General features: G+C 45.8%; 2 protein-coding genes across 2 annotated transcripts in view; one reads left to right on the top strand and one right to left on the bottom strand.

Annotated features, from left to right (window-relative positions):
- The window catches only part of HADHB (hydroxyacyl-CoA dehydrogenase trifunctional multienzyme complex subunit beta), a 28,832-nt gene extending 25,251 nt beyond the window's left edge, over nt 1-3,581 (top strand). The window contains exons 15-16 of the mRNA XM_016209229.2: nt 330-494; nt 3,018-3,581. Of these exons, the coding sequence (XP_016064715.1) occupies nt 330-494; nt 3,018-3,053 (201 nt within the window). The 3' untranslated portion in view covers nt 3,054-3,581. The remainder of the gene's footprint in view (nt 1-329; nt 495-3,017) is intronic.
- A 3,275-nt stretch (nt 3,582-6,856) lies between these two features.
- Nucleotides 6,857-16,711, bottom strand: ADGRF3 (adhesion G protein-coupled receptor F3). The gene is made up of 14 exons (XM_087823903.1): nt 16,628-16,711; nt 15,438-15,498; nt 14,951-15,112; nt 14,360-14,533; nt 13,661-13,909; nt 13,039-13,248; nt 12,095-12,238; nt 11,719-11,915; nt 11,165-11,344; nt 8,903-10,285; nt 8,403-8,444; nt 8,255-8,317; nt 7,729-7,784; nt 6,857-6,878 (listed from the first exon to the last, which is right to left on the bottom strand). Exons 1-14 carry the CDS (start codon nt 16,709-16,711, stop codon nt 6,857-6,859), a joined length of 3,027 nt encoding a protein of 1,008 aa, XP_087680029.1.
- Nucleotides 16,712-24,154: the final 7,443 nt, after the last annotated feature.

Genomic DNA, 24,154 nt, shown 5'->3' on the forward strand with positions numbered 1-24,154 from the left:
AAATAAAAGCAAGATTTTAGGTTGTTTTTTGTTCTTCCCATTCTGATGTTAGATGGAAAAGAAATGAAATACATAAATTTGGGGGCATTGAGATGAAATCTATGACGACATCTCATCCAAAAAAAAAAAAGAAAGAAAGAAAGAAAAAAATAAATGGACCCTTGGCTTTCAGAATTGACCCAGAATTTTCTTTTGCAGTAAAAGATTTGTGATGTGTCTTGTTAGTTATTTCTCTCTAGTTCTGTTACTTCTTATTACTAAGGACCTGGCCATATTCTTATCTTAAGTAAATGTATCTTTATATTTGTGTCTGTTTTTATGTGAGCCAGGTTGGAACGCCTCCCTTGGAGAAGTTTAACAACTGGGGTGGATCGCTGTCCCTGGGACACCCATTTGGAGCAACTGGCTGTCGGTTGGTCATGGCAGCTGCCAACAGATTACGGAAGGAAGGAGGCCAGTTTGGTTTGGTGGCTGCATGTGCAGCTGGAGGGCAGGTATGTCCCCGCAACCTCACAGGAGCGTCTAGAAAGTCATTTTCTTGAAAACAAAACAAGCTCATCCAAGAATGTTTGATTTAGTTTATTTTGAAACATTCTTAGAACAATATTTCTGATGACAGGCAACCAGATAAAAAGCAGGCTATTTTTGCAAGGAGAGGGTACAACTTTAATTCTAAGACTTTGGAAAGAAGATGCTATTTAAATCCAAGCTATTTTTTTTCTAAAATAATGTTTACGTTTTGTTTATAAAAGTAATATGTGCTCATTACGGTAATTATGGAAAATATAAAAAGTATATAGAAATTAGGTCACCTATAATTCCCTCACGAGACACTTATCATTCACACTCTATTTTCTTTAGTAATAAAATTTTATTCATTTATCACTTCTCTATATGAGACTTAGCCATAAAATTTCCCCAAGAGGTAAACTATCTTTCTTGAGAACCTACAGTACCTTAATTGAAGAATTAATTTACCTCTGGATGACTTATGCCATTTAGCTGGGGGAAATGATATTATTCCACAGACTTTTTTCAACCTCCTTTACTTGGAGTATAGATGCAACTTCCTACCTGCTATAGCACTTCACTGTGGGAATAAAATCCAAAAGGAAGGCTGGCTGTAATCTTTTTTTTGGTTTGTTTTTTAAACCCTGATGGAAACAGGGTTATAGAAAATTCCTATTGCTGATCAAGATGAAGAAATAAGATATGTAAAAGTAAAAACATTTTACGTTTACAAGCCTTTATTTATGGCTTTTCCTCAGAGACTTTGAAGAAACAAGGGGTCAGTTATTTATAGGTTGGAACATTTTAGAATTCATCATCAAAAGCATTTTGTAATCTGTGTAACTTTTTTACAGAAAGCCAAAGTCAGTTAGGACTGGAGCCCTCGCTCTTATGTGTCTGTGCCAAGCTGAACGAAGAAGATAGCTAGTGCACAGCACTGTATGTAGTACATAGTTCAAGTAGGTTAATGGCCTTTGGTTTTCAGTATTTGTTCCCTAATTTTTTATCTCCCATATAGAGTATAAGTAACACAACACTAGGTGCTTTTGTGGATGAACAAAGAATAATACCCAGCACTATCTAGAAATTTATAGCATAGTGAAGAGAAAGATGATGCATCTTAGAAACTAGATTAAATTTGGCATTGTTTCATCCAGAGCAAATGAGTGATACAAGCATGATTCTATCAGAGGAGGAATCCGTCATGAATCTAGAGCAGCTTTGGCAGTATGTAGTAACATTTTGGGCCAGATAATTCTTTGTTGTGGGAGATATGCTATGTGTTGTGGGATGTTTAGTGTGGTCTCTACCCACTAGATAACCAGTAGCAACACCTCCATCCATGCCCATATACACACAGTTGGGACAACCAAAAATATCTCCGGATATTGCTAACTGTCCTCCGTGGAGTTGTGAGGAGCAAAATCGCCTCCAGTTGAGAACCACTGATTTAGAGCAATCTGAAATATCTGAAACATGAAACCAATGCATTTTAAATAAAGCTGGAGAAGGAAATTTCTGCCTTATCATGCGCCCTTCTAGGGTAACCCCAAGTCAGTCAAACGTTTTCATCCCTGTACCATTTTGTTTGCTTGTTCCTGTATCAAGGTATTTAGTTTGGTTTGAATTATAGTGTATACTAAATTGAGGACAGATACCATGTAGCAAAGCTTTGTACCCACACAATGTTCAGCTTCATGCCTTAAAAATAATAGTTTCTTAATATTTATGGGGATCAGATTGGACCAAGTAGCCAAGCATTAGTTAGGCTATTAAGTGGTTTGATCCCAGTCCAAAAGATAGAATGGCTGTGATTATCAGATAGGATTTAGACTCATGAAATTATAAACTTCTATGCTTGTTTCAGCTAGGGAGATAACTAGGGTGCAGCACTGTGCATAGTGCTGGAAAAGGGGTTTTCTGCCTTCTTACCTTTGGGCCCTTGGATCATCTTCACCTGACTAGAATAGTGAAGAGTCTTTGGCTTTGGAATCATCTAGACCTGGTTTCAAATCCTGGCCCTGTTTTTTAATAGCAGAGAGGATTTGGATGAGCAACTTAACCTTTCAGAGCCTCAGTTTTCTAATCTAGAAATTTACTGTTGTTGGCATTCACTGTATTATGTTTATTTTTATACAGCTAAAAAAGCCCCCTGTGGCTTCTCATTTTAATAGCAACCACGTATGGAGCATCTACTAGGAATCAAACTCAACTAGACAGGCTCTGATGTGTATATGTATACATGTATATATGTAGGTAAAGAATTGTGTGTGTATTATATGCTATCTAATTTAATGCTCACAAAAACACTATGAAGTAGGCACCACAAGCCCTATTCTATAGATGAACTTGAGGTTCAGAATGGCTATCCCAAGATCACACAGCATTTGAATGGCAGAACCAACCTCAAACTCCAAAGCCTGTATTTTTCCCGTTGTTCTCTGCTGCATCTGTACTGGCTAGATTAATTGTTCATTACTCTTACTGAACTTATTTTTCCTTCACAGGGCCATGCTATGATAGTGGAAGCTTATCCAAAATAATCGATCAAGAAGCGATGACCTGGAATTTCTGTGCAACACTCACACTAGGCAATGCCATTTCAATGCATTACTAAATGACACCTATAGTTCCTAGCTCCTCTTAGGAAAACAAAATTTGTGGCCTTCTGTTAAATACTTTGCAATTAAGCCTCGCCACTGTTCTGAGCTTTTCAATAGTCACAGCTTACTGCTCTTTCAGGGATTTCTTAGTCTCCAGACTCTCACACGTAATACATTTAAGCATTTGTTTTTAGCCTGTATTTTCATGAAAGACTAAACAAGTGGTTGCAATCTGGAAAAGAGGTTAGCTGAGATTTGGAGTCATCTGTAATATTTGCAAATTGTACTCATTCCTATTTGTGACCTAAAGCTAAGTGTTTTCTATAAGCTACAAACCAATGTGCCTATATTAACTTAATTATGGAAAGGTAATTCAGAATCTAAACATCATCGAAAACTTACAGTAAATGTTTAGATACACAGATACCATGTTGGTTAACCTTAATAAAGTGGAGAGCTATTGCAGAACTGTTTGCCTTATTTTTATTCAGATAAAAGGTGGTTCTCTTAGCTTAGGGGCAGATTTTTGCCTTTGATTCCTCACTTGTAACTTCTAACTATTATAGTCAACCATGAGACTGCTAGGAACATAAAGAGGGTCCTGCATTAGAATAACACCTTTACCCCCCATTGCTAACCCCCCCCCCATTGTAAATTTATTTCACTGTTTAGAGATGCTTCTGTTTGCCAGGATTTAAATGAAGTGTAAAGAAATTTAAAAATTTTGATCAACATACTAAAAATCCTTTCAGTTTTTTGACAACCAAACAGCACTGAATAACATGTATGCTAGTCACAAGTTACCCCCCAGTGGAGAAACCTGGCCAACAACAGCTTAACCAAGTGACCGGGGCCAACGTTATCAGTGTCACATACTTCCTGGTATGATGTAATCAAGAGGCCGCTTTACCTCAGTGGTATGCTCTCCAAATACCTATAACCCAGTTAAATCACGAGAAAACATCTTGACCAGCCTCAGAACTACCCAAGGTCATGAAAGTAAGAGAAGACTGTGACTGTCACACACCAGAGGAGGCTAAGGAGACATGACAATAAGTGGAAAGTATCCTGGGCTGGACTCTGAACTAGAAAAAGGACATTGATGGAAAAGCTGGTGAAATCTGATTAAAATCTGGAGTTTAGTTAATAGCTTTTAAAAAACAAACAGAAATAGGGCCTCACATATATCACATATTTTTGATAAGAATGTCAAAACTTATGGGATAGTCAACAAATCATGTTGGGAAGATTGTATATCCACATACAAAAGAATGAAGTTGGATCCCTACCTTTCACCATATACAAAAACTAACTCAAAATGGGTCAAAGACCTAAATGTAAGAGCTATAAATCTCTTAGAAAAACTTATAAATCTCTTAGAAGAAAATGGGAAAAGCTATAGGACATTGGACTTGCACTGATTTGTTGGATATGATACCAAAAACACAGAAAAGAAAGGACAAAAATAGATACATTAGACTTCATCAAAATTAAACACTGCATCAACGACTAGTGAAAAGGCAGGCTTTGGAATGGGAGAAAATACTTGCCGTTTGCTTCCGATGGTCTGATGCTGAGGACAACTTCGTGTTCCTGTGGTCCGTCTACTTTCGAGTGCATGGTGTGTGCTGAGCACTGGTCTAGATGCTGAGACTTCAGCAACCAACAAAACAGACAAAAATTCCTGCCCCCTTTGCTTCCATCTTTCCAGAGAGGAGAATCCTAATTCTCAGCCTATCTTCTCCCCCTACCCTTCTTAGTTTTGTTGATTTCTTCAAGTCTCAAATTCTGGCCTTTCTTGAAGGGTAGAAAGCAGTATCGGGGTCTCCCAGTCTTTCTTAGAGTTTAATGGGTGACTCAGAGGCCCTCTGCCTGTACCCACTGGGGTTTATTTTGGAACTTGAACCAGTATACTCTGCTTTTTCAATGAAGAGGGATCATTGATTAAGAGGAGATGTGAGACTAGAAAGACAAAAATAGCAGAAATACTGTTCTGAAAAGAAATACATGATTGAAAGAGAAGAAGCATTTAGACATGTTGGCAATGTTTGTAGCTGCAGTGAACTCAACTAGGAGCCCTTTTCCCTTTCATACTTAAGGGACCATCAGTGACCAAGCAGAATTGATTCCCAAGCAGAACTCCAAATAGGGGGTTCAAAGCTTTCCCAGGAACCCCTCATGTCCACTGTTCTGTACAAACAAACCTAGATTCCAAAGGGTTTGTTGTTTGTTTCTTTGCTTGTCAAGTTTCTATTTTTATGCAAAATGTTCAAGAGAACTTTTTAAAAATCGTTTATTTTTCTAATATAAAAATCCATGCTTATTGTAAAAAGATCCAATAGAGTAAGAAGAAAATGAAAAACCAAGTAGAGATACCCACCATTAATAGTTTGATGTATTTTCAGTACACACATTTATTTGGATACGTGGAGCAAATTGCCTAATATAATGCTGTTCTGGAACCCTTTTGTTTTACTTAGCTATATAGCCTAAACATTTTTCCACATTGTTTTTAATGACCACATAGAATTCCTCTTGTATGGGTGGGTATATCCTAATTTGTGCCTCTTTTTTTTTGAGAATGTTAACATTCCATTGCACATCCTTCGTACATTTATCTGTTTACTTGTCTACTTATTGCTTTAAGCCATCTTTTTAGAAATGGAATTGCTGCTAAATCTCACTTATAGTTGCTTCCAGAGCCACTTTTTTCAGTCCTCTCTTTTATATGTGAGAGCCAAGCGAACAAAGGCTTAATGTCATTTCATTTACTGACTCTAAAGTGTGTTTTTTACCAGCTATGCATGCATTGAGTATGTGCAATCATTTGAGAAGGAAAATTAGAACATAGTTCTACAAAGTGTACTCAGAAAAGGAGTCTCTGCTGCTCCTAAAGTGTATTAGTTGAATTATTCAAAAAATTGCATAATTTAAAAAATCAAGACTGTAAATCCTAATGAAGTGATAGTGACATTGAGACATGACTATGTTGCCAGGGAAACCAGCAAGGCAAAGTGGCTGCCTGCCTCCCCGGGCAGCTGGAACAAGACCGAAGCATAGAAACACTGCAACTGTCCTGGTGAGTTGATATCTTCTATTGGAAAAAATGATCAAATCCACTTAAATAAATATTTAGGTGAGTTTATACACAATTAGAATATTCACACAAAAAAATTCATACAAATCATTAAATGAAGGTATAGTGTTTATAAAAAAATGTTTTCAACAGTATGTGCTATTCACTTTTATTTCAACAGAGAAAGTCCCCATTCCATTTTATAAAAATATTCATGAAATTTGTAATTAACAAAAAGATTCCTTTATCAGAATTTTTTCATTTATCTAGTTTAAATTTTTTTTCAGAATCCTGTCATTATTTCTTGTGAATTCCATAAATTAATTCAGATGGATGTCTTGGTGCCTGCTGGAGGATTTTCTTAAATCTTCTCTGTGTCTAGCCTTAGCCCGGTCCTGTCCCTTTTAAACGTGTTTGTCATCTTCTTACCTTGTGGCAGTCTATGGTGCCTGTCTCTACTTTAAAATTTACGACGCTTTCTTACAAATTTGCTCATATCAGTGACTTTTTGTATACATGCATATATCGATGAAATTTAATTTTATATTGGAATTTTTTAAAGGTTAGAGAAAGAGGGCTCATTAACTTCATCTTTCCTAAACTGAAAACAAACAAACCAAATCCTGCCCTTCACCTCTAATGTTCGGAGGATCAGTGTTCCCATCAATTAAGTCATCCTTTCTTCATAACTGTAGAGAAGAAATAATCAGAAATCACTGAATAGTTAAAACCACTTTTATCAACTGTATCTGTAACATAAATTATTGACTAGTTAAAAACTGGTTGACCAATGTCACCCCAATACATTTAATTAAAAACCTGGTTGAGAGAGTTTTACTTGCAATTATTTTGAACTTTGATGTCTTCATTAATTTTAGAGCAAAGGCAGGCTTTTTCATTAGATAGCTTTAGCTAGTTTTCCATGTCTTCTTGCTTGGATAGTTTGAGGGTGGGGACAGGTGAGTTCAAGAGCAATGAGTGCAACTAATGGAAGCACAGCCTGTCCTTTGGGAGGGCTGCGCTCTGGGAGCGGGCAAGGGTTCGGGGCTTTGGGCCAAGGCCTGTCCTGGTGGATTCAGGCATACACCCTACACTCCCTTGGAGGAACGTGGGTTCTCTGTGTGGTTCCCTCCAAGCTCTTGCCTTCCCCACATGAGAGCTTGCCCCCACGCTGCGGGCTGGTGAAAGGAGACCTTGCTCCACCTTTGCAGATTGCCCTGACTTCTGGACACTGAGCTCACCCATTGTAATCCTTGAAAACAAGGATTTTTCACTATAACTCGATAGTGTGAGAAGGAATTTTCAGAGTGAACTGAGGCAAGGGTTGGTGGTGGTTAAACTCCCTCCAGCTTTCTGGGAAAGCAGTAGTAGATGCTAGGATTTCTGCTCTAAGGCCTTCACCTCCCCAGCTCATCTAGAAATGTCTACCCTGCCAGGCCTGCTGCCACCCTTTGGGCTGGAGCAGGTGTATGGAGAGGAGCTTTCAAGAGCTTTGCCAGGAAGCTGCTCACACTGCTCCCAAGAGAGCTTCATCCTTACCTGACATTTTCACTTCTTCTTTTGCTGGGTTCCAGGATGTGGGTTTCATTTGTGGCCTAGGAGGAGGTGAAAAGGCCAATTGCGGAGCGATTTTTATTATTGTCAGCTCTCCCCTGAAGAGGCTGTGTCCATTCCTGCGTCCTCACGCGCCCTCCTGCTGGGGCCACAGTCATCCTGGGAGCTTTGCTCTCAGCTACAGTGATGCCCCGGAGTCCCGACCCTAGCTTTTCTGTTCAAACAGTAACTGGAGGCAGATTTTCAGGTGGGGAAATCAGGACCAAGACAGTCACCAGGGGTCCAGGTTGCAATCAGGAACCCAAGAACCTGATTCTGACTTTTCTGACTGGGCTGCTTCCTGCACTGCGGAGAGCTTGAATCCAAAACAAAGCTCATTCTAGAAAACACCCCCAGTCTCCTCTCAGCTCCTTGAGGAGACTGTTGTGCCCATCTCCTCTGAGGAAGGCTGCGGGACACCTGCTCTGACCCGCTCTCAGGGAGAAGGAAGGATCTGAAGGCAGCGACTCACCAGGGAGATGGTGGAGTTGGGGGCTTGGGCCCCGCAGAAGCGCTTGAGTAAAGCCTCCCGTACCTGCAGGAGAGAGAGGCCTGGTTATGGCAGCCACGGTGCCCGCCTTCGGGTGTGGGTCAGGTGGGGAGTAGGTGGGCAGACTCACTTTCCTGTCCATAAGGCAACCAAACAGCAAAATGAAGACACCCTGGAAGGAGGGATATGGGAATCAGTGGGTCACTGAGGAAGGAATGAACCGAAATCAACGCCCCCCTCCTCCTCGGCCCCCTCTGTCCTCCCATCTATTTCACACCCCGGGGCTCCCCTCTGGGGTTCCTGCACTTTAGCATCATTGGTGCACAGGACCATTTCAGGGCTTTTCTTACTGCTCCGGGTGCAAAGGGGAGAGCAAAGTTTCAGGTGCTGACAATTCCCTGACCTCTCTGGCAAAACCAGATATTATTTTATAGATGAAAACCAAAGCTCGGAGAGGTTTGTCCAAAGTTATCCAGCTAGTTGAGGGAGGAACTAGGATCCAAACCTACGCCTCCTACAATGCTCGAGCTGTGTGTCTTCTGCTCCACCGTGATACTGCCTCAAGAAGGGACTGGCAGTGACTCAGAACATCTACAACAGCAACAGCGCAGCCTCGGCGTTATCACCCACCTGGGAGGTGTTGAGAATCGTGAAGATGTAGTGAGGAACTATGGAGACTTCCTCTAGCAGAGTGGCCAGGCCCAGCCCCCAGGTGAGGCCGAAGATGGGCGTGAGAACGAGCAGGGCTTTGATCACCCCCAGAAGGGCTTGTTGCTTCTCCACCTGGGGGCCCTCTGACAGTGAAGGTCTCAGCAGCTTCAGCATGGCCATGGCTAGCACCAGCCCGTTCAGGCCCACGATGGCCAGCACCGGCCCCACAAAGGTGTAGAGCGCCCCTCCCTTCCCATCCAACCAACATGCCCCCTCCCCCAGGTATTGCCCTCGGGGTAGGTAGAGGCCCAGGGCGACACCCGCAAACCCCATCGGGCACAGGTAGCCAAGAACCACCATCAGGGAGAGTACTCGACGCTTGGACAGCTGATGGAAGACAAAGAGCAACTGGTGGGCCAACATCAGGGCCTGAGCCAGCATCCAGAAAAAGGTGGCCAGGTAGAGGAAATGACAGAGGAAGGCAGCCGCCAGACACAGTGGGCTTTGGGGCCCTGGAGGAAGCAGGGGCGCTCCCAGGAAGCAGGTGTCGGCAGCCAGCAGGCACAGCACCACGTTGAGCAGGGCTGCGTGGCGCAAATAGGCAACTTTGTTCCGCACCACGACTCTCCACACCAGCCTGTACACGCACAGGCACACAAGCAGTGCCAGAACGGAGGCCCCCAAGCCCACCCGACTCAGCACCTCCAGCGTGGGGTTTTCTGGAACAGTGCGTCGGGACATGAGGATGGAGAAGGCAGTGAGGTGCTGACAGATGCACTGAGTGGTAGAGCTGGCATTGGCTGCCTGCACCTGGCACCCTCCATCTGACCAGCCCCCGTTGCCCTGGAAGAGATGGTGGTCCCAGAAGACACAGTGAAGGGTGTTATCTCTGTCCCCAAAGTCCATGATGACTTCTCCCTGGTTGAAGGCCTGGCCACCTGCCATGATGGAGATGGAGAGGACCAGACCGGGAGTGGCATAGAGGGAGTCCCCCAGCCCTTGTTCATAGTTTGAGGGTAGAAGGTGGTCCAGTTTTCGCAGCACCAGGCTAGTAACTGTGATGTTACTATTGCTAGTAACCAGCGGGGCCAGCGAGCGTCTGGGGATCTGTGCCCACAGTGGGGGCTGAGTGGAGAAAGAGACTCTGTAGTCAGTAGGAACCGTGGGTCCGAGGAGCTGGGTCTGCAGCTGCACATTGGGCAGGCTGAAGGAGAAGGGGTGGTCCTGTGGGTACAGGTTGCCTGCCAGGGTCTCCACAGCCAGCAGGAGATCTGAGCCCGCTGAGGGCGTCTGGACCTGGGCCAGGGTCCACAGAGAACTGGGGTCCATGTCTAGGACCTTGTCTGTGGTTTTCAGGAGAGCCTGTGGAACCCAACAGAGAGATGAGCCCTAGCTGCTATCGCCCGTAGCACTGAGCCAAGGGCACTGGAAACTACAGACCCCCAAACCTACCTTTCCTCGTTCACTGCAAGACCCAAGGTTGGAGAGAAAGGGGGAGGAGAAGACAGGCCTGGGAAGGGAGAATTTCTAGATAGGAAGAGTGGGGAGGGGCCTTCAGCTAACCACTGGGGCACCTTCAAGTATGTGGTCTCCTGAAGCACACCCCACCCGTCCATCTGACGACCCTTCTTCACCCTCTATCCCTTGGAGTCACCCCTCTTCAATTTCTTGACCCCTACAGGTCTGTAAAGCTGGGGATGGTGGTAGAGGGCCCGATGTTCTGAGTCAGAGAGCCACATGCATGTCTGTACATGAACATGTGATACGTATTCCCAGACATGAAGGGTGTGTAGTGTCATAGTCCCTAGTTATTCTTTTGGGGGCAGCCTGTGGGTCACCAACTGATGGCTATATTGAGAGCTGGCTTAGGGGAGTACAGCAAAGCCAACTGTGTTAGAGTTTCTTCACGTAGGTACTTGTGTGTGTGCGTATGTGAGTGTGGATTCATGTCATATCCACATGTCTGCGCATGAAAGGAATGTATGCCTCTGAACTCATGTCTACACACCTCATCCTACCCATTTCCAGCCTCCCATGTGCTCCCAGCATCAAACCTCCACATGCTATGGCCTTAGTGACTGGTGTCCAAGAGGGGAGATGGACCACAGAAGCAGACGCTTGGGCTCTAGAAAGGCCTGTAGTCTGACAGCCCATGGTGATGTCTGAAGGACAAGTGCCAAAGGTGAAGAGCTTCGAGTCCCCTCTACCAAGCTGCCTCCTGCTGTGGCTCAGAGAGCTTACCTCCAGGTCACTTTGATGAAGCTGTGTTCTGGTGTCTGCCACCACCTTGGCCAGAAATGTCATGGTGCCCAGCAGTGCCAATAGGTCAGAGGGTGAGCTCACTGCCACTGTCTGCTCCAGCAGCTGTGCGAGGATCTGTGGCACCTCTTCAGCAGGCTGGCCCTGGCCTGCCCACAGCAGCTGGACAGACAAGACAACAGTGTGTGTGTGTGGGGGGGGCAAGTCCTCTCTTCCTCCCCATAGTCACACCCCCTCCTAGGGGATCAGGAAGCAGAGAGTGGAGTGAGCCATGTGGAAGGAGCTGACACCAATGTTAGTGGAATGGACCCTTGATAGGTTAAGGTTTTAAGAATAGCACCCTTCCCACCGTGAGAGTCCTGGCTACTCTAGGCCCCCACGTCTACACTCTGGCTCTGCTAGGGCTCCAATTCAGAGAAGCTGAGCCGCCCCTGGGCTGGGCCTCTGGAGGAAAGGATGCTAGAGGTGGGTCCTGAGTGAGGAAGGGGTAGGTCGTGGAGAGTGTGGCATGTGGGCAGCAGGGCCAGAAGCTCTACCTGGGTTCTCTGAAGCAAGGCTAGGAGCCCTGTGTCTGTGCAGCTGCTGTGGATGGGGCCCCAGACCCCATCAGGCCCACAGGTCCTCTTCACTGTGCCGGTCTTGTTCACTGGACATGAGGCCTGTGCCACATGGCCAGCCTTGGTGACATTCCAGGCAACAGCTGAGGAGTCTTTGGGGCAGGTAGTGTCTCCATCTGAAGAATGACATCAGGGGGAGCTCAGCACCGGCAGTCCAGCCCGAGGCTTTCCTGGGGCAAGAACCCATGCAGGCTCTGGAGCCTGGTCCTGCTGCCCCAAGCGGGGAAATGTCAAGGAAGAGCTCCCAGGGCTAGCAGGGGAGAGGTCGGCCAGCTGGACCTTAAGCCCCACGTACCCTGGATGATGGTGACGGAGACGGGGACCCTGAGAGGGGTCAGTCCTGGGCTCTGCAGGTCGCAAGTGTATGTGGTGTCAGCTGCAGGGCAGTGCCGAATGGTCAGCACAAGGCACTGGTCACTTGGCGTGTTGAATAAGGAGGCTGAGGGTAAGAGGAGAAGGGAGCAGTCACAGGCCAGTGACAGATCTAGGACTCAGCAGGCCCGCATTTGCTGGTTCAGTCTTTCTAGCAATTTCAGAAGTAGATTGAGCGGTGGGGAAGCGCAGAGCAGTGTGAGGGCACCAGATTCCTGAAGGCAGAGCTCGGATTTTGGTGAAGGGCGCTCTGGGGCCTCTAACTAGCCTGGCGACTTGAAGCTACAGTTTCCTCATTTGTAAAATGGAAATATCATCAGGTGAACCTCACAGAGTGTATCGTGATAATTTAATGAGATGTGGCTAAAAGCATTTAGCAGAAAGATATCTACACTCACGCGGCTATTGTTTTGTTGATAGAATTGGGGTTGCTCTGTTGCAGTGATTTTCAACCACTGTGCTCCAGAAATTTTTAAAACATGCAATACCTGACTATTTAGCCAGGGGCACTGACCTCTTTCCCCTTACATTGCCAAATAAAACAATGATGACAGCCAACACAAGAGCTGTCCAGTGTGAATGAATAAAAATTATACCTTTAAAAAAAATCAGATGGGCAAAAAATACAATATATTTTTTGGTGTGCTGCAGAATTTTAGTAGTTTATGTATGCCATGAGCTTAAAAAGGTTGAATGTCGCTGCTCTATTGGGTAAAAGCAGTTTGGGACTTGAACCTAGACCTCCCAGGTTGAACCTAGCCTCTGCTTCTGGTAAGTTGGAGAACAAGCTGCCTGGAGGAGACTAGCTGCCCCTCTCCCCTGCCCCTGCCCCTGCCCCTTCCCCTGCAGGCCGGCCCCTTTCCATACCTTCGCTGCCCTCTGCAGGGCTCCAGGAAGCTACGTAGCCCAGGGGTGTGTAGGGGATGCAGCAGCTCAGCTGGAAGCCAGGGGAGGTGGCACAGGAGATGGAGAGCTGGTCTGGAAGCCGAGCCACATCTGTCGCCTTCAGGGGCACCCTCACCACCTGGTGCAGCTCCCACCTGAATCCCTGGGCCTCAAAGCAGCACATGTACTCACCTGCAGACACACACCCGCTGTGGCTCCAGGCTCCTCGGGCCCCCGTCTGCACTACAGAATCTCTGCTGCTCCCCAAGCCACAGCCTAGGGTGACCTTCTCTGTCTAGCCTCTGCTTAACCTCAGCAAGAAAGATCCCTGCCCCCAAAAGATTTCTAGGGGGAAGCCTGTAACTACGAAGTGAACCCCTCTGTCCAGTAGACGCCCTTCCTGCACCATCTCCTGCCGTTTCAACAGCGTGAAGAAAGGTACTCATCTGTTCCTAATGAAAACTGAGACCATGTTTTCAGCACGCTTCCTTTATACACTTTCACATCAACGGGCCTCTTGGCCTTTACTTCCCCCAATGGATAAATGGAAAGCTGGAGGGGGAGAGCAGGGGAGGAAAGCAAAAAGGAAGGACAGGCCGGCCACCTTCCCACTCATGGGAGATGTTGGTGATGCTGAGGACAGCCTGGCCCTGGCTAGACATCAGGGACACGTGTGACCCTGGCTGCAGGAGGATGGGCCTGGGGCTCCCTGTGCGCCGCCGCAGGAACCAGCTCAGGTTGGTGGTCTCCTGGCTCGTGAGGAAGGTCAGGTTCAGCGTGCTGTCAGGTGCCTGCAGCCAGGTGCTCAGGCTCAGGGTGCCGGGGACTGCAGGGAGGCAGGAGACGGGGACGGCTGCAGCAGGGCCGTGTGGGCCTCCGTGCAGCTAAGTGCACTGCTTCCCCATCTTCTGAAGCCCGCCCTGCCTCCCTCCCTCCCCACCTAACATTTCTTATTTTCTTTTGTCCCTGGAGGAGTGTGACCGCTGCAGTCTAGCCTGGAAGACCCCATCTGTCATTGGGAACCGACAGGGAACCCATTGGGCCTCTGACTTCCCCTCTCCCAGTGACGAAGCTCTCTTTCCTTGGCAGTCGGTATGTCTCCCGAGCCCTGTTGTTCATTAGTCTCACTACTTAGTCCCAAGCTTGGGCCTTGATCTACTGTGATGGCCAGAGTCTTCTCCTACCCAGAGGAGCCGCTGGGCTTGGGCCAGCTGGCAGAAATACAGGGTCAGGGAGGAAAGAAACACGGAGAAGGTTTCTTCCACGCGGGGCCGTTGGTTATCAAGTTCTCAATTCTCCTCACCAGGTGGCAGCAACTGGCAGTACCCAGCTTCAGGGGGGCTGAAGACAAGACAGCCACAGGGCTGGTGGCTGTGGAGGGGTTGGCAAGGCTGGTGACGGGAGCACATGCTGGCATTCCACTGGTATCCAGGCAGGCAAGCACAGTAGGTAAACCCATCGGGCTTGACATTACACTCTGCGACAGAGGGAAGAGGAATGAGAAGTGGGCAGGACTGTGGGGCTGGGTATCCCGAACAATCCCAAACTCATGGGCACCTCAGCTACACCCACCCATCAGGACTGATCCCTGAGCCAGGGTTCAAAGCAGTGAAGGTCACACACTCCCAAAGGTGTGTATGTGGGGGATGGGTGGAGAAATCCAGGCCCACCACCACCTGCCCCTTGGGCCCTCTGTTTAGAAGGTGGAGCAGGAGGAGAAGGGTCTGTCTGGTGGGGAGGTGAGGAAGGAGCTGAGCCATGCAGGCCCTGCAGGAAATAGGGAGCATCTCGGGCAAGCTGGCTGCAGGAGGGCTGGCGAGCCCACGTTCCCTGCACTCAGAGCCCCCTCCCAGGCAGTGGGAGGCACTGAGAGGCAGGAGTGGAATCTCCCTACCTGTGGTGAGGCTGAGGCCAGTGAGAGTTCTTGGGGAGGTGGAAGCTGAGGCGGGGGGCAGAGGCAGGGCCCTGGAGAGCGCTGCTGACCAGCTCTCATCTGCAAAGTCCAGCTGTACATAGACTGAGACCAGAGCTGATTCCGCAGGAGAAGAGGGGGCCGCTGGAGAGGAGAGGCAGCGAGGCCATGGGCCAGTTCCTTTTGCGCCCCACACCTAGCTGGTCACTGCCGGGAACCCAGAGCAGATCCCACCTCCCATAGCCCATCTGGGACAGTCAGGGCTCGGGAGTCATAGCTCCTCATCTAGCTATGAAACACCTGTTTTATGTCACCCTCCCAACAACCCCCACTTAGAGACGAGATAAATGATTTTCTCCAAGCCTCAGCTAGAGAACCATGTAGGGACCCTCCCCCCCTCGCTGGCCCCTTCCGGTCCTCCCTCCCCACCTCACTGCCTGCTCCCTCCCCTCCTCCTCCATCCACTCACCACCTGCTCTACTCTCTTGGCCCAGCTGCTGCGCAGATTCCCCCGCCGCCTGACTGGGTCCCTAGAACAGAGCACAGAGGAGAGGCTTCCTAGGAGAGGCTGGCACCTCTCGAGGGACACCTCTCCAAATGGCTCGGGGGCCAGTCTGACTAATCTAGCATGACACAGGCTCTTGGAAGGTCCTCTTTTTTGTGTGTGTGCCTAGAATTAAGCAGAACGTCAGGAGGGGAAAGTAGGCTCCTGGCAGGAGGTTCGCAGGATGCAGCCCCAGGGACCCGCCAGGGCCAGGGCCGGAACCCAGGCACCAGGCACACCCCGGAGAGTCAACAAGCTTTGCTTAATTCCCTCCTGAATTTACCTGTCCCTGGGCCTCTAGGCTAATTGAAATGGCCGGGTCTGGGGTTCCAGGGGGAGGGCTGGGCAGGCTGGCTGGGGCCCAGAGGCTTGGAGACTTCTAGTCCCTCCATAGGAATTGCCACTGAGGTAAGCAGAGGCCGCGCCTGCCCTATGCCTCTGGTTCCTGTAAATTATTCCTCACCTACTCCTGCTTTGCTCAAGATTTTATGTGTATGTGGATATCTATCTAAAAACAGATGTGGCTAGAGATAAGGGTATGGATGGGGATAGAGACAGAGATAGAGATAGAGATAGAGATAGACAGAAATAAAGATACAGAGACAGAGACAGAGAAAGAGAGATAGAGAGAGAAATAGAGATAGAGAGAGAGACAGAGAGAGATAGAGATAGAGAGAGAGAGAGAGAGAGAGAGATAGAGAGAGATAGCCACTTGGAAGCAAACCCAGATGAAAAAGTACTAATGCAGACTCTGCTGTCTTTCCCAGATTCTCTCCTGTCCTCTATTCCAGTGGGTCCCAAATCTGGGAACTTTTTCTTTTCATTTTCAAATTGTAAGCTTGACTGGAAGAGCCTTTATCCAAAGTGCAAAAGGCATCGGAGTTTCACAGAGACTCAAATAAAGAAACGAAGCTATCCCCACGCTCGGGAATAGAAGACGGAACTCTCGGACACCTGGTAACAAACCAGCCTCTTTATGAATGAATGACTTCCTCTCCCTCCAGCCCCTTGCCCTCCTCCTATCAGTTCATCCCACACCTCGGTGCCTCTCCACCCAGAGGCCGCATCGTTGGCTCTGCGGACCTTCCGAGGGTCCTCGCCCCAGTCTTACTCACAGGTTGGGATGCTCGGGCAACTGGTGGCCCCACAAGGGGGAGAGTCATGGCCAGGAGTAGCACGGGGGCAGCCGAACAGGCCATGGCTCAGTGAAGCAGTCCTCAGGAGCCCTCCCTCTGCCTCATGATGCAAATTTCCCCCGAGAAGAGCTGGCCAGGCAGAGCACAGATGGGAGGGGAGGGAAGAGTGGAAGGGAGCCAGGGCTGAATTTGCAGAGGAAGTGCCACAGCCCGTGACTGAGACAAATGGGCATCCAGGTCACTGTGGGGCCACCTGGAGCCCACATGCCCCCATGAGAGGAGTCTGCCCAGATTCCCCCTGGGGTCTGGAAGGACTCAGTGAGCAGGAGAGGACTTAAGGGTCCTAGGTCACAACTAGCAATGTGTCCGTAAGTCAGGTTCAGTCACCTCTCCAAGGATCTGGGAAATCTGAATTGCTCTGGAACTACTAGGAAGCTGGATCATTGATCACAGAGTCAAGGTTAGAAAAGACCAACATTAGCCCAGCTGGTGTGGCTCAGTGGTTGAGCATCGACCTATGAACCAGGAGGTCACAGTTTGATTGCTGGTCAGGGCACATGCCTGGGTTTTGGGCTCGATCCCCAGCAGGGGGCGTGCAGGAGGCAGCCGATCAATGACTCTCTCATCACTTATGTTTCTATCTCTCCCTCTCCCTTCCTCTCTCTGAAATCAATAAAGATATATTTTAAAAAGAAAGAAAAGAGCAACAATAGAGCTCATTGCTATTCTCAAATAACTTCCAGATAGACGAGAGTCTTAAGTGTAACAAAAAATCTGGAAAAATATTAGGAGAAATTATGAAGTAATTTCACAAAATAATTTTAAAGTAAAGAAGGCTTTTTGAAACAAGACACAAAACCCAGAAGCCAGAAAGGAAATTCGACGTCTAAAAAGATTTAAGTTTTGGTTGGAAAAAAAGACAACATATTTGTAGCATAATGATTGCATAAAGGGCTAATCTTTTTATTTTTTAATTTTTCAATATCAGTTGCCATTCAATATTATATTAGTTTCAGGCATACAGCGGAGTGGTTAGGCATTTATATAACTTACGAAGTGATCTCCGCAATAAGTCTCACACCCACCTGGCACCGTACATCCTTAGTACACTATTATATTCCATATGCTGTACTTGACACCCGTGTGTCTAGTTTGTAACTGCCAATTTGTACTTCTTAATCCCTTCACCTTTTTTCCCAGCCTCCCTACCCCCATCCCACCTGGCAACCTGTTGTCTGTATCTATGAGTCTATTTCCGTTTTGTTTGTTTATTTTGTTTTTTAGATTCACCATATAAATCACATGGTATTTGTCTTTCTCTGTCTGACTTATTTGACTTAGCATGACACCCTCTAGCTCCAACCATGCTGTGGCAGTGGTAAGATTTCATTCTTTTTTGTGGCCGAGTAATATTCCAGTGTATATATGCACCACCTCTTCTTTATCCACTCGTCCACTGATGGACACTTCGGTTGCTTCCATGCCTTGGCTATTGTAAACAGTGCTGCAATGAACAAAAGGATGTGTAAATCTTTTTGAATTAGTGTTTTGGAATTCTTCTAATACCCAGAGGTAGAATTACTGGGTCAAAAGGTAGTTCTATTTTGTAGTTTTTGAGGAACCCTCACATTGTTTTCCACAGTGGCTGCACCAATTGTAATCCCACCAACAGCACATGAGGGTTCCCCTGTCTCCCCATCCTCGCCGACACTTGCTGTTTGTCGGTTTGTTGATGGAGCCATTCGGACAGGTATGAGGCGCTATCTCATTGAGGCTTTAATTTGCATCTCTCTGACAACTAGTGATGTTGCGCATCTTTTCAAATGTCTGTATGTCCTTTTTGGAGCTGTGTCTGTTCAGGTCCTCTGCCCAGTTTTTTATTGGATTTTTTTTTGGTGTTAAGTTGTATAAGTTCTTTATTTATTTTGGATATTAACCCCTTACCAGATGTATCATTGGTGAATATGTTCTCCCATTCGGTAGGCTGTCTTTTTGTTTTGTTGATGATTTCCTTTGCTGTGCAAAACTTTTTAGTTTGATGTAGTCTCATTAGTTTTTCTCTTGTTTCCTTTGAAAGGGCTAATCTTTTTAACATAAGAATTTTTATTTTACACATCAGGAAGACAGAAAATAAGTAAAAAGTAGTAACAAGCAGTTTACTGAACAAGAAATAGAAATAGTTTGACAAACATATAAAAACATCCAACTTAAGATATAAGAAATGCAAATAAGTAATAAGAAAATACTGTCAGCTACCAGTTACCAAAAGATAAGCTATTGATTCTATGCAGTGTTGACAAAAATGTACTTGTACGTGAGCACAAAAATATGTGTTTAAGAACATTCAAGGTGGAGTTGTTTGTGATAGCAAATGAGTTACGTCCGTTCCCAAGGGATAGGTAAATAAATATGAGATTTCCCAACAACAGAACGTTGGAGGGGGAAAAGTGAAGTAGCTCTACGAGGCCTTAAATAATATTTGTATTAAATGAATCAATAAATAAATGAAACATATCAAGACATTAACAGTGGTTGTAGCTAAATGGTAGGATTTATATCTTTTTCTTTCTTACTTTTTAAAATATTTTCTTAAATTGTTGACAGTATTACAGATGTCCCGTAGTGAAAATACCAAATCTTACAGTGTCAACTTCTTTCTCATATGCCAACCAGGTCCAGAGTCCTTCAGTCATGCCCAGGTGTCACTGGTTGTCAGGAAGCACCCACGGGGCTGAATCAGGTCTTAGGCCTAGGGTGGGGCTCAGACAAACAGGTGCTTATTGCTGCCACCTACCTACTCCCAAGTCCAAGGTCAACAGTAAGGCTGTTGACTTTTGTCCCTCTACAGACAGAATGATATTTTGAAACCAATAAGTTTTTACCCCTGCTGACAGCTTCTCTGACCACCAAGTTGCACCCTGGTCAAAGAAAGTTCCCTTTCTCTTCCTTTGTGCTTTGATCCCTTCAGACCATGTCAGCTGGAGTTTTTGATAATAAAGTTTTGCAATCCAGGCTTCTCTTATCTGTATCAGAGCAAGTTATCTTAAAGCTTCCACTACTATGTAAACTATTAATAGGTTGCCAAAGAGTAAAGGTTGCTTAGACCTTTATCCCATATGAATCTTAACTTCTTATTCATGAGATTAAGTTATTAGAAATATTAAATGGTAGATTGTCAGAGTGGGAAGGGGCCTGAGCTGAGATATCATCTACATCAACTCTCTCGCTTCACGGAAAGGGGAAGGAGCCAAGAGGGGAATTGACTTACCAAAGATCACATGGCTAGTAAATGTCAGAACCAGAAGACCAAGGGCCAGGCCTTCTGACTTTGAGTCTAGGGAATCTAGATAAAGGGAATTAAGATACAGCAATTTAAATATAGAACAATAGGAACTTCTGGCTAACAAAATAAATTAAAAGTAATATAAGATAGAATTTGATTCTATAAGGAAGGCAGTTCTTCAAAAAGGCTTCCTAAGGAGGAAAGGAAATGAATATAATATAAAAATAGGTGGTTATGGGAAGTGTGTGCCTAAGAATCAAGCAGTCCTTGGAAAGTAACTTCATGAATATCTTACTTATCTAGAGGCCCTCAATTCAGCAAATGCCACCGTTCGGAATAGAGCTGAGATCTACAAGGAACCAAAGAAGGCCTGTGAGCAGCAAAAGAAGTCATAGAGATAGTGTATCGAAGGGCGTAGCTGGATCCATTTAGGCAAAGGAAAGAACTAAAAGGCATCCAGATTGGAAAGTAAAAGTAAAATTATCTTTATTCACAGGTGACATGACGTTATATTTAGAACATACTAAGGAATCCACTAAAAAACCAGAGCGAATTAAAGCTCAGCAAAGTTGCAGGGGTACAAGAGCAATAGGCAAAAGATCATATTGTATTTGTGAAAATTAATAAATGAAACCTCATTTGGAGTCAGGAGGCTAGAAGAGAAAAACCTCATACACGTGTCACTCACCGCACACTATTGATCCCAAGACTCAATGTATCTTGGTGCATGTGTCAAAATACGATTTGGGCACAGAGATCATGACAGTTAGGAAATATGGTATCGACAGTGGGCAGAGGAACAGAAAGTATCCAGCTGTTCACCCAGCTGTTACGACAGCAGCTAATTAGCCAATCATTGGGTGACACAGAAAGTTCTGATACAGAAAGTACTTGTTTAAAATTGTCTGAGGCCAAAAAAAAAAAAGTTTGATGCCATGAAATGCATGATCTGTGAAGGATACGACAAAATAAGAGGCACTTTAACACAAAGCCATGTGCTATATATGTCCTCATAAAAACTAAGGATATTTATGACATCAAAAAAACTAAAGCACTCAGCCTCTCAGGGGCATGCCCATGCCTTTCTGCCCCCTTAGGCGTGCATCTCCTAAACTCTAAGGGTTCCCACCAGACTTGCAACCAGGGGAGCAATGGGCAGTGGCAGCTCAGCCCAGGCTAATCCCCTGAACCTGTCTCTAAGGCCCCTTTTCTCTGACTTTCCAGTGAGCCGAAGCAGTCGCTCCTAGGCCCATTTCTTTCCTGTAACGTTTCTAGAGAGCAAAAGCAGCCCCACCTAGGCTCTCTACTGTTGCTTCTTCTATCCTAAGCCCTTTACTGTCACCAGCTTTAATAAACATACTCTCAAAAAAAAAAAAAATCTTTAAAGAAGTGGTATAAAGTGATTCAGAGAATAGCGAGAATTTCAGATCTCATATGACTTCAGCATCTAACTCTGCATCCTAGACTGAGATCCCATACTCACTGTCTCCGATAGAACAGAAAACCCTGAATCAGTATTTATGTTAAAGTATTTGCTCAAAAGCACAACTTTAGAGAAATTGAAGAAACTCATGGAATTTCTGATGCTATCTTTGATTCCTACAAGATGTGGGTAGGACCAGGACATTAGAGTAGGACAGAATTTTTTCTTCTAAAGGTAAAATTATTTCAAATCCTCCAAGCCAGGGGCCTGCCTGATACACACACACACACACACACACACAATTTTAGTATGTTTTTATTGATTTCAGAGAGAGAAAGGGAGAGGGAGAGAGAGATAGAAACATCAATGGTGAGAGAGTCATTGATTGGCTGCCTCCTGCCTGCCCCTTACTGGGGATCGAGCCCGGCAACCCGGACATGTGCCGCTACTGTTATCTCCTGGTTCATAGGTGGAAGCTCAACCACTGAGCCAGCCGGCCAGGGACTGCCTGATATTAATGTATAATTCAAGTTATCAAAATCTTAATAAACTCAAATATCTGTTAAGGAACATTCACTATCTATTTAGACCCATTTATAAAAATAATTTTATAATTTCAGAAGTATAAGATGGCTTTCCTAAGCATGAAATGAAATCCTGAAAATATATAGGAAAAGATGACTGATTTGAATGTGCACAATGTGAGCTATCGTATCCAGATCACAAAAGCCTACAAGGTGGTAGTAGTGCTCATGGAAAAAGAATGGTATTTTCTATGAGCAAAGGACTGCATGTTCAGGTGAGAAAGGGTAACTGGTAGAAAAGCAGATGCAGGAGTCAGACAGCTGGAGATCAAAATCAGCTTCATTACTGGCAAGCTGGGTGGGAGACAGTGGTTTAAATCTCAGCCAGATGCGCCTCCCAGTCATCCACCTTGACCTGAGCTGACGGACCCAACCGCTGACACAGCGGGGAACCTCCAGGTCTCCCTGGTGGGGACAGGGGAGCTGAGAACGGGCCTGGAGGACCCACCACTTCAAAAGAGGGCGTGCCTACAGCTCGTTCTCTGTCTTCACAATTAGCTAAGTGACTTTTTGCTTGGGGAAAAGGGAGAGGGAGTCGAGACTGCCTGGCTCTGGGGAGTAGAAGCTCCCTCCCCTCTGTGAAATGTGAGAAGACGGGGGTGGGTGTGGGGGGTGTGTGTGGGGGGGAGCGTTCCTGGCCAACACTCTGCAGCAATGATTATAACAAAATTTATTTTCATATTCTAGTGAGAGAGAAAGCGGAAAACGTCATTTAACTGATGAAAAAATATACAAATAAGTGAGTTTTGTAAAATCAGTAAACCTAGAAAATATTTTTGAATACCGGGTTGGAAGCCCTACAGAAGTATGTGTCAAAGGCGAAAAATAGCAGGTACAGGTACTGGAAACCTGCTGTTTCTGTTTCTGTTCCACTTATTTTCCGACTCACTTCCCAGAAACTGTCCTTCAACCATAATTACAGTTTACTGTGGAAAGAATTTTATACAGGTTCTAAAGTTTACCCAACACTCTGACTACAGTAATTTTGGAACTGGGACCTAGTGAGAGCCTGAAGTTGGACCTGCGACATGTAAAACTCAGCAGCTACTGGTCTTCTGTGACGTGGGCCGGGAAAATGGGCTGAGCTCAGACGAAAAGCGGAGCTAAGGTGTAGACAGAAACAGGAACAAACATGAGGGGAGTCCACTGTTTTAACGTTGTTTTATTTCTGACGCTCGTTTGCGCTCCTGATCTTGAGTTCTATCAGAGGCCCCAACTTCTTTTTGTTATTTCCCTTTTTGCTTGAGATACTTAGAGCAGGTTTCTGTTATTTGCAGCTAAAGAAATGTGTGTTGACACATGCTCAGAAAAGCCAAGGAAGCTGTGATGGTGGAAAAGCGGTCGTTACTTAAGATATGGGATTCAAGAGCCTTGTGATTCAAGACAACTACTTCACCTTTCTAGACTTCAGTTTTCATGTCAGTAAAATGAAAGAGTTAAGTTAGATGACCTTTGTAGTACTTGAAAATGTTGTTTCACTTCCTTCTGGCCTTCATGGTTTCTTTAAAAAAAAAAAGTAATATAGATTTAACTTTATTATAATATTTTCCCTGAAATTTATCAAATTGAATATCCTGGGATTTCTACTTGTAGGCATACACTCAGGAGAGTTTTACATACACATACCATGAGGCATGTACACAAATGTTCTTACGGGGCATCACAAGCATGGTTCTGGAAACGGCCACCAAGAGGAGAATGAATGGGTGAATTCACCCTGTCCATACACATGCAGGTGCAATGACACTGTCAAGAACACAGTAATGAAGGGTGACCGTGGGTGCACGGTGACGAATCCCTGTGATTTCTGGAAGGAAGTCACCCTCACCGAAGGAGAGAATTACATGATGTAATTCTCCAGCCTCATGTCCTGGACAAGGTCCCCTGAGCAGGGTCTCGGCATTCTCACGCCTCCTGAGAGAGCTTGACGGTCATCTCCCGCTCCTTTCTTTCTTCTTCCTCTGGCCTTCTTTCTCAGGTAAGATCAGTCTTGAGAAGTCCATTCCTGGGTGGGAAGGTGGGGCTGGTAATTTAAACATCCGGAGAGACCCCTGAACCCCAGGAGTAGACAACGGGGGGGGGGGGGGGCGGGTGCTGGCCTGCAAAGCACGGGTCTGAAAGAGAAAACCTGAAATTTACTCAGGCAAATGTGTCTGGCCTTCATGGTTTCTGATGCAAAAGCCACAGTCATTTGATTCATTTCCACCCTGTAAATA

The sequence above is a fragment of the Miniopterus natalensis genome, chromosome 13 (assembly GCF_054644295.1).
Source record: "Miniopterus natalensis isolate mMinNat1 chromosome 13, mMinNat1.hap1, whole genome shotgun sequence".
NCBI lineage: Eukaryota > Metazoa > Chordata > Mammalia > Chiroptera > Miniopteridae > Miniopterus > Miniopterus natalensis.